At 35.8% G+C, this 10,202-nt stretch overlaps 2 protein-coding genes across 2 annotated transcripts; one reads left to right on the forward strand and one right to left on the reverse strand.

Moving 5' to 3' along the window:
- Positions 1-630: 630 nt before the first annotated feature.
- LOC110728852 (cysteine-rich receptor-like protein kinase 5) lies at positions 631-5,179 on the reverse strand. The gene is made up of 7 exons (XM_021908524.1): positions 4,258-5,179; positions 3,128-3,259; positions 2,844-2,965; positions 1,842-2,052; positions 1,482-1,719; positions 1,232-1,382; positions 631-1,107 (listed from the first exon to the last, which is right to left on the reverse strand). The coding sequence occupies exons 1-7, from the start codon at positions 5,084-5,086 to the stop codon at positions 751-753; spliced, it is 2,040 nt and encodes a 679-aa protein (XP_021764216.1). The 5' UTR covers positions 5,087-5,179; the 3' UTR covers positions 631-750.
- Positions 5,180-7,801: 2,622 nt separating this feature from the next.
- LOC110728885 lies at positions 7,802-9,820 on the forward strand. The gene is made up of 2 exons (XM_021908554.1): positions 7,802-8,335; positions 8,486-9,820. The coding sequence occupies exons 1-2, from the start codon at positions 7,802-7,804 to the stop codon at positions 9,818-9,820; spliced, it is 1,869 nt and encodes a 622-aa protein (XP_021764246.1).
- Positions 9,821-10,202: the final 382 nt, after the last annotated feature.

Genomic DNA, 10,202 nt, shown 5'->3' on the forward strand with positions numbered 1-10,202 from the left:
GTAAATTATTTGTGACTTGATTCTTGGTGACTATGTAAAACTATCTAGCTTCTGAAATCTTAGTTAAGCTAGATAACGATTTGCAAAAAAAAAAAAAAAAAAAAAAAAAATAAAAATAAAAAAAAAAAATAAAAAAAATAAAATAAAATTCAGTACATATCAATATGTTATTTAAAAAAAAAAAGAAAAAAAAACATATGAAACATAACATCAATAATACAGTCTTTTTAAGTTGTCCTAAATATAATATAATCATCTTATTTTTAGAAAATCGTTCAAAAGATTATATTATTTTTGACAATTTTTTTCAAAAAAAAAATATTTACTGGATATTATATGTTGAACGTGGTTCATGTATGGGGTTAGAGGCTTAAACAGAGGAGCTACTCTGATTTAGGCTGAAAAATCAGCATTTAATTTCTCTAATTTTTTGTTTTTATAAAATAATTTTTTTATGAGCATTGATTTTTTAAGGACCTTACTGGATTCTGTGCTGAATCCAAGGAGTTAAATGTGGATTAACTCGTCGGAAATTAACAGCATGTCCAACAAGGTCTGTAAAAATGTGCCTTGTTATACTCTGTATGCAATTATGCATTCTAAACTTAAACGAGTAGAAAGTTTAAATACTAGAAAAAAGGAGAAATTATACAACAAATCAAACAACTGAATGGCTATCAAAGTTAACTGCATCTCATATCTCACTAATTGTGTCTTCATTAAGTACATGTCTTTAATAGCCAGAGTAAATCACCTGGGAAGCATCTCACTAACGGTGATTTGATTTTGATCATACAATGGTTTTGACTCACTAGTATTGCTTGTTGATGTCGTTGATTGTACACTTAATCTTGACAAAAGAGATGATTCAGTACTACTACTATTGTAAAAAATTCGAGGGTGTGGTGGTGTTGGCATTGTGTTGGTGGTTGTATCGTTGTTGAGCAAATGAACAACTGTTGACATGGTCGGTCTCCCATTTGTGTTCTCTTGTGCACACCATAAGCCTAGATGAATGCATCTCAACACTTCTACACTCGAGTAAGTATCCTTCAATGTCGAGTCCATGAAATCCAAGGGTTTTTCTTCATTCAAACTTCTCCAAGCCTAATACACATTTAAATTGTGGCCATATTAGGGCAAATTAAATCATGTTTCGATTTTTGATCTTAAAAAATAATATGAATTACTCTAAACTTAGGAAATAAAATAAACTCATGCTCATACTCACATAGGTCAAAAGATCTCCATCGCCTTGTTGGTGGAATTTTGTACTAATCTTCTTGCCACTTACAATCTCCAAAACCAACACACCAAAACTGTATACATCTGATTTTACGGAAAATTGTCCATGCATTGCATATTCTGGAGCCATATAACCACTACAAGAAAATATGTTATTTTGTATACATTGTTGATTAAACTTAAATAACGTGGTTAAAATCAAATTAATAGAGGAAGGCACGAACAATAAGACTTACTATGTTCCAACGACTCTGCTAGTGTCATCCACTGTTTGTTCAACCTTGAAGATTCTTGCTAAACCAAAATCTGCAATTTTTGGGTTCATATTTGCATCCAGCAAAATATTTCCAGATTTTAGGTCACGGTGGATGATTCTTGGCCGTGAGTCTTCATGAAGGTAAAGCAGTCCCCTAGCAATGCCTCTTATAACTTCGTAGCGTGTAGACCAATTTAATTCTCCTTGCTTTCGCGCATCTACATACAAGAAATATTACGAAGTAATTTTTATAATGTCCCTAATTGAAATAATATTAGGATCAAGCAATGTATCAACCATAGAGTAGATATCCCCAATTGAAATCCAAGAATGAACTTACCAAATAGGAAGTAGTTTAAGCTTTTATTGGGAACAAATTCATACACAAGTAACTTCTCTTCTCCTGCCAAGCAAAATCCCAATAGTTTAACAAGATTTCTATGTTGAAGATTGGCAATTAATACCACTTCGTTCTTAAATTCTTCCACTCCTTGGCCTGAAATCTTAGATAGCCTTTTAACTGCTATTTCTTGTCCATTTGCCAGAGTTCCCTGTGAAATAGGCAATATATATCAATTATGTATCAAAAAGAAAAAGAATTAAGAAAAAAAAAAAAAATCAATGATGATTTGATAAGTGTTAACCAGAAACAATCAAATGATAAAAGTTCTATCTTATTGTAGATGATCCAGTAGAATAAATACCAGAAACTAATTGAAAGACTCTCACAAATGTAAAAAAAAATACTTCCTCCGTTTTTAAATACTTGCAACACAGTCTTATAACACGCACTTTAAGGTTGAGATTATATAATGTAAATGACTAAATTAATCAAAATAATTTTTATACATGATGCATAACCTCTTTTAAAATTGAATTCCTAAAAGCTGAGTTGCAAGTAAAAGAAAACTGAGGAAGTATACATACTCCCTCTGTTTTTAAATACTTGCTCCACTTTCCTTTTTTGCCATTTTTAAACACTTACTCCATTTTCTTATTTGAAATCTTTTACAATATTTAATTCATTTCTCTCATGGTCTCACCTAGTGAACCCAACATAAATAATATTTTATTAATTTTATATTTTATCTCCTCTAATTTTCTCAACTACTTTTGCTTTTTACAATATTTTTATTCTTCCCCCTACCCTACTACCTCTATATTTTATTACTTTCTCCAATTTTTCCTAAAATTCCGCGTATGGAGAAATAAAGCAAGTATTTAAAAACGGACGGAGTAGTAGTGATAATACAATAAATAAAACTTGATATATAACTGTTACATTAGCATAATAAGACAAATGAAAACTTATTTTAGAGGAAGGTCACAATCGATTGATTACCTTATAGACACTACCAAAGCCTCCTTGACCAAGTATTTGGTTATTCGAAAAGTTGTTCGTAGCAGCTTCTAGTGTCTTAAGATCGAACATTAAGGATTCCACGGTTGTCAAATCTCCTAGCACTGTAACAACATATAACACAAAGCTCACTTACTTCATTACAATGGCCATTTTAAACATAGTGCATATTTGTTTGGTACGACTCTAGGAAAAGAATGAGTAATAAAAACGGTTATTTGATTATTTGTTATGTGAATTAAAGAGTATGTCAAACATGATCTTACCGTTTTTAACATCCGGAGAAGAGTACTTCTTTGCTTTCTTTCTAAAGAAACAAATGCCGGTAATTATAATTCCTAATACAGCAATTGGCACAATGACTGCAACCACTATTTTCTTTGTTGATGCTTTCTTTTCTGCAGATTGAGAAGTATAGTATATAAAAATCGTCAGTAATTTAAATTCACTTGGTTTAACATGGCAATCAAAGCTTTAAAATAGTTGAAAAATATTACTTCCTCATTTTCTGAAAATTTGGAATAATTTGACTTTTACACGCACCAGCCATATACTTCCTGAGTGTCTTGTTGATCATGTATTGACTTTTATTTAATGGACAAACTTTTAGCATATATTCACATTAATTAATAGGAGTATATAAAAATATAATCATATAAGATATTGTTATATACGTCTTAATGTGTGATTTTAAAATATTAATTTTGTTAAATTTTTATTACATAATTATAAATATTAATGGTTAACAGTAAATCTTGACCACCATGCAAAGTCAAAACAAGAATAGCAAAATGAAATGGAGGATGTACTAATCCTTGCAAGATTAAAAGTAGTTATTATCATATAAAATATTTTAAATAATTATTAATTAATCAAAAGTTTCATAATATTAACTACTTCGTCCCTTAAAAAAACTACTTCGTCCCTCTTTGTGTAGCCCATTTTTCTTTTGAAACTCTCCTTAAAGATTGTTTTATACTACAAATGTACATAAGGACTATCACTTTAATTTAGGTGTCCTATCTACCACAATTCCTTTTCATTAATTTTACTTAACTAAAACTTAGGAAAGTAAAGTATGTCTATGTGGGGTAAACAATTGGGTGGATGACCTGGGTACGTGGATGGGTGGGGGGTAGGGGTGGGAGGAGGAAAGAGGAAAGAGGAAAGAGGGAATCGAAAGAGTATTAATGCATGGTCAACTAATGCATTCTTTTTTCTTTTTTTCTTTGGCAATTTGGTCAACTGATGCATTGACAAGTGTGTTAAGTTTAACTATATCAGTTATTTTGAATCAAAAGGAGTAGATCATAATGAACCATAGGTGCATAATAAGCCCTACACTACTACAAACGGTCTAACTAGTTAGCCTGTGTAAAATAAAAGAACTAAGTACCTCGATTTTTTGTCACTGTACTTGTTGGGGGAGGAGCCATGCTTCTTGTTGAATTTGAAGTATGGGTAAACTGATAAGCCTCGTACCTAAGAGTACAACTAGGCATCAGCATTATTCCTCCCACGCGATTAGTTTCATTAAGTTGAGATCTAGCTGTACTGAAGCACTTGGTGCAATTCTCCGTTGATAAGTCGGGAGTACATTGAGCCATAGTGAACACATTCGTAGTCATAGGTGAATACCATACCTCAGTCATGTCGTACATCTTACTAGACGTACTAGAAGCTGCGTTCGTTGTTATCTCATCCAATGAATTCTTGATCAACGTAATCCAATCTTGTACTTGGTTTGTGACTTTATTTTCATTGAATAATGCTTGCGAAGGTTGTTCTTGTAAAAGAGAGAAAAAAGATTGGTTAGAGTATTGAATCATGCAAGGTTCCTTCCATAATATTGCTTGTGTCGCCCTTGGACAAAAACTTTTTATTTGGTTGCTTGCCATTTGAATGCATTCATGACACTCGTTGGGATACAAGTCACCCCGACACAAGGCAAGGCCGTAAACGGGATCTTGATTGTCTTGACCTTGCTTGTGCTTAAGCAAACCATTTTTGGCACTCGAAACTCGAGATACCAAACTGGACAAGAGTTGATTGAAATTGGTTTCGAACGTGCTATTAAGATCGTACAATGACGAGTTATAGCAATTGGACATATTAAAGTTTATGGTTATTGGAAAAGAAGCAGTAGAGGTACCAAGCAAAGATAGTAGCATAAACAAGATGAGCAACATGGTGATGAGTTGAAAAAAAAAACATTGAATCATCATAAATTATATTGTTGTAGGATATTTCCAATCTATCGACGTTGAATTTTCAAAGTAAGCGTGCTAGCGCTAGTGAATGACCTTTCTTGCGCCAACCAGCAAGTTTGTGGTGGGCCGTAGAGCTGATCGAAAGTGCGGTCCTACTTCTGGCAATTTGGCATAATGTCTAAAAGTTAAAAAAAAAAACTGTCATTGACGAAGTCGTCATCAATATTCTCTATATACTTCTTTTTTTATTTTTAATCACAAATGTTAGGAATTTTACACTATTTATATATATTCTGTTAATTGTCTCAAGTTATTTATACGTGGGAAAAAAATATAGTCGTGCGATATTTTATTAAATTCGTTGCATATAGTCGTGTGATATTTTATTAGATTCACTGCAATATACACTTTATTAATAGTAACTTAATATAATTTTACTACAGTAGAACTTTAGAAATATAAGTTAGGAAAAATTGTACCAAATAATACGACCTTTGCTCCGTCCGCTAAAAACAAGTTCACCTTTTGTTTATTGCAGAATAATACGACCTTTAGGGGTACTCCGCTTTAAACAGGTTAAAAAACTGGCAACCTACAACTAATAAGTCAGCAGGTTAAAAAAAATTGGTTGACCACCATTTCCCTCCCAAATTGCACAGGTGGCAATTAATGGCTCCAACTAGCCAAACTTGAATGCTCTAAGTGTCGTTCCATTGCGCCATAATTGAAGCGGACAACAGAAGACAACAGAAGCTAATTGGGGAAGACAACATAAGCTATTGCGCCGGAAAACACCCTGACGTTGGTTAATTGCGTCAGAATTCGCCTGGAGTTGCTTAATTTAAGGTACGAACTTACCACTGTTGATGTTTTGTTTCCAATTTTTCTGGGTTTTGTGGAATTATTCAATTACGCATGTTAATTTAAATGTGTGAAAGTAATTTGTGTTTGATTATGTGTGAAAGTAATTTGTGTTTGATTATGCTTGTTGTATCATTATTTGGTTGCGTCGAAGGTGTTTGCTTTGTTGTAGTTCAACTGTAATTGGATAGGTGAATTTAGGTGTTTTGGGGTTTTCGTTGATGCGATTTAATTTTGCTCTGTGTGTGTGATGTTGTTGGTTACTGTGGTTGATCATAGGTGACAATGAGCAAGAATAGCTTATTTGAGAATGTGAGTTTGAGGTATTGGCATGGAGGCAACTTTAAAATTGTTGGTAATGGAGAGTTAGTGTATATGGGTGGTAAAGGAAGGACATTTCAGGTTTCTCCTGATGAATTATGTTATTGGGAGCTACTTGAATTGGGAACGAAATGTGGGGATTATATTGACATTGTTGGCCTATATTATTTAGTTCATGAGAAGTCTTTAGCAGATGGGTTAAGAAAGATAGCAGGGGATGCAGAAGTATTAGAAATGGGAGAGATAGTGATGAAGCATAGGAGTATTGATGTGTACGTGTTGCATAGTGATAAAGAGCCACAAGTATCAGCAGAAAATCCTAGTACTTCTATTAGCCAATCAAGCTCAGAACACATCACCAGACCAATTTCAGAAAATATCCCACCTCCCAAACCAACTAGACCTAAAAAATTAACTCCCAAAAAGGGTCCACAGTCACTCAAGTTGGGCCCACCTAGAAGAAGCCCTAGAAAACACATGGCATCCAATGTAACATCATCTTCTTCTTTGGCTGGTCCTACTTTAACCAAAAAAGTTGGCTCAAAAGCATCTTCTTCATCCTTTGCTGATAAAAACACTTTGACCCAACCATCAAACCCTATTTCCAACTTAGAACCTCCACAACAAACCCTCAACCAAGAACCAGCAAATCCTTCACATGGTTGTGGTGAGAACACAAATTCAGGCCCTGAGTATGATTGGGAAGACAACAGGCCAGAAAGTCCACTGACCATACAGGAACTATGTGTGGTTTTAGTATTGATGATGAGGATGAATCAGATCCTGAGTTTGTGCCTGATGAGGAGGATGAAGAGGAAGGAATTGATGTTGAGCTGGAGGTAGAAGATGATGACTTTGAGGTTGATGAGGGTCTTGACATGATTGATTTGGTCACTGGTGAGTCAGACAACAGTGATGAGGAGGTTGAACAAGCTAGACAGAGAGTTCAAAGTTGCAACAAAAAGATCCTTGAAATAGCAAGCCAACTTCGAAGAGAGGTATGTGAAGGGAGATTTGGAGGTCTAAAAACAGTAGAGGGTGGGCAACAAAGAGCTGCTGAAACAAGTGGTGCTGCTGAAACATCTGCTCCTGGTGACACAGCTGGTGCTGGTGACACATCTGGTGCTGGTGGTTATTACAGTGAGTATGAAAACAGTGAAGATGAGATTCACACCCCTGAGAATAGTGATGATGAAAATGCTGGAGCAAGAAGGAAGGGAAAGAGAGGTATGATTGTGAGTGGTGGGACTGATTTTTCTAGATTCACTTGGGTAGTAGGTCAGAGATTTGCCAATAGGAGTGAGTTTAAACAGGCTGTTGCTAGGTATGCAATTATGCAGGGCAGGGATTTGAGCTTTTTTATGAGTAACAAGAACAGGCAGCAGCATGTAGGAGTAAGATGTGTAGAAGAGTGTCCTTTTTTTCTGTATGGTGCATGGCATTCAAGAAATGCTACATTCTTGGTGAAGATAGTGGATGGCAGTCACACATGTCATAGGAGTATGAAAAAAAAACAGACAATTCAAATCAACTTGGGCTGTTAGAGAAATGTTGGAGATTTTTAAAGCTAGGCCTCACTGGCCAGCTAAGGAAATAATTGAAGCTATTAGGAGAGTTTATAATATTGTGGTGAGTAGGGACTTTGCATACAAAGTCAAATTTCATGCACATAGAATTCTCCATGGCTCCATGAGGGAGCACTATATGAAAGTTGAGAGGTATATCCAAGTTGTGAAGGATTCTAGCCCTGGAACAAGTATTGAGTTGGTGGTGGATACTTCCAAGCAGAAAAATCCACCTGTTTTCCAGAGACTCTACACCTGTTTTGAAGGAGTAAATCAGGGTTGGAAGGAAGGCTGCAGAAAAGTCATATGCGTAGATGCTGCTTTCTTAAAGACCTTTCTTGGTGGCCAAATTCTAAGTGCAGTTGGCAGAGATCCTAATGAACAGATGTACCCAATAGCATGGGCTGCAGCAGAAGGTGAAAACAACTCATCTTGGACATGGTTCATCACCCAATTGCAAAGTGATTTGGAGCTAGGTGATGGCACTGGGGTTGCAGTTATATCAGATGAGCACCCGGTAAACACTAAACCATACTTGCTTTTGTTTGATATTCTGTATGGTTATAAGAAGTTCTTGGTGGCCAAAATTTTCACCTTATGTATGCACTAGTTCAGTAGTGTTGATTGGTGTGTTTAAGTATGCATTTTTTGTTTTTGGTTTTACAAGGCTATTGTACATGTTGTTGCTGCTGTCCTACCAAATGCTGAACATCGTCACTGTGCTAGACACATTTTTTCACTGTGGCATAAATCCTTTAGAGGAGATGAAATGAAACTACATTTCTGGAAAATTGCTAAATCCTACAACTTGGCAGATTATAATGAGTGTTTAGAGGAGTTGAGAGAGTTAAATCCAGATGCAGCCATAGCTTTCACTTCATATAACCCAAGACTATTCTGTAGAGCTTACTTGAATTCTGAAATTAAGATAGATGCAATCACATCTAACATGGCTGAAACATTCAACTCATACATTATTAATGCCAGAACCAAGCATTTGATATATATGTTAGAGGACATCAGAGTGGCTTTGATGCAGAGGTTAGTGACTAAAAGACAAGAAATGCAGAAGTCAACCTCTGTTCTTTGTCCTAGAATCCATGCCATGTTAGAAAAGGAAAAAAGTAAGGCTGCATTGTGTGATGTTTTACCTTCTTCAGATACAGAGTTCAATGTGAAGTATTTCCTTGATCAACTCAAGGTAGATTTAGAGGCCAGAAAGTGCACATGTAGGAAATGGGACATGTTAGGGGTTCCATGTTGTCATGCCATAACATGTATATTCTTTAAGAACAAGGATGCTGAAACTTTTGTGGATGATTGTTATAAAAAGGATGTATACTTGAGGGTTTATGGTGGTTTTATCCCTCCATGTGAAGGAGAGAGGCATTGGCCTAAGATACCCTGCAACTTAGACCCCCCTGCCATCAAAATAGGTCCTGGCAGACCTAGAAAAAATAGGATCAAAGATCCTTATGAGAACCCAAAAAAGCCAGGCTCTTTGTTAAGAACTGGACTTGAAATGACATGTAGTCTCTGCAACATTAGAGGCCACAACAAGAGGAGATGTCCAGACAAAGACAACTTTGTTCACTCAGAGCCAGCAGCAAAGAGGGGAAGAGGCAGGCCAAGGAAAGAATGGTCTGCAGCAAGGTCTTCTGATCAGCAGGTAGTTGACCCCACCTATGCATCAACTTCTTCTGCAGGTGTTCAACACCATTCCACCATTGCACAGCCAAGTCAATTAGGCAGGGGTGGAAGGGTAATTTACAGTGGTAGGGGTGCTAGAGGTGCAGCTAGAGGTGGTGCTAGAGGTGGTGCTACATCTGGTGCTACAAGTGGTGCTACATCTGGTGCTAGAGGTGGTGCTGTTAGGGGAACCAGAGGAGGAAGGGGGAGAGGCAGAGCAGGGGTTGGTGTGTTGTTCAGTGCTGATGGTACCCCAATACTACAAGTAAGGTTCATTTGCTTCTGTTTTGTGGTATCTGTTTTCTTTAGCTAAGCTATATGCTAAGTAAATGTTTTAAAATTCTGTTTCAAGCCCTCCTTTACAAGGAATAGAGCAAGGATACATGAGGCACACATATCCACACAGTCAAGCCAAACCTCTACAGTGCATCAACAACATCCATGACACCTTGGGTTCATAATTCTGTTATTTTGTGACACTATCATTAGCACTAAGTATTTTGAACAACAATGTAGTGAATATTGCTTTGTCTTTTGAACAATGTAGCATGTGTAAGCTAAGTATTTTGAACAATCTTGGTTTATGCCAACCCATATGCTTATGTTATGTAATTATCAGACAGTATGATTAGCACTAAGCAATTAGTACTGTATTATTATCAACTTTGTTATGAAATTAGCTCTGTTAAGCTCTG

Source organism: Chenopodium quinoa, unplaced genomic scaffold (genome assembly GCF_001683475.1).
Source record: "Chenopodium quinoa cultivar QQ74 unplaced genomic scaffold, ASM168347v1, whole genome shotgun sequence".
Taxonomy (NCBI): Eukaryota; Viridiplantae; Streptophyta; class Magnoliopsida; order Caryophyllales; family Amaranthaceae; genus Chenopodium; species Chenopodium quinoa.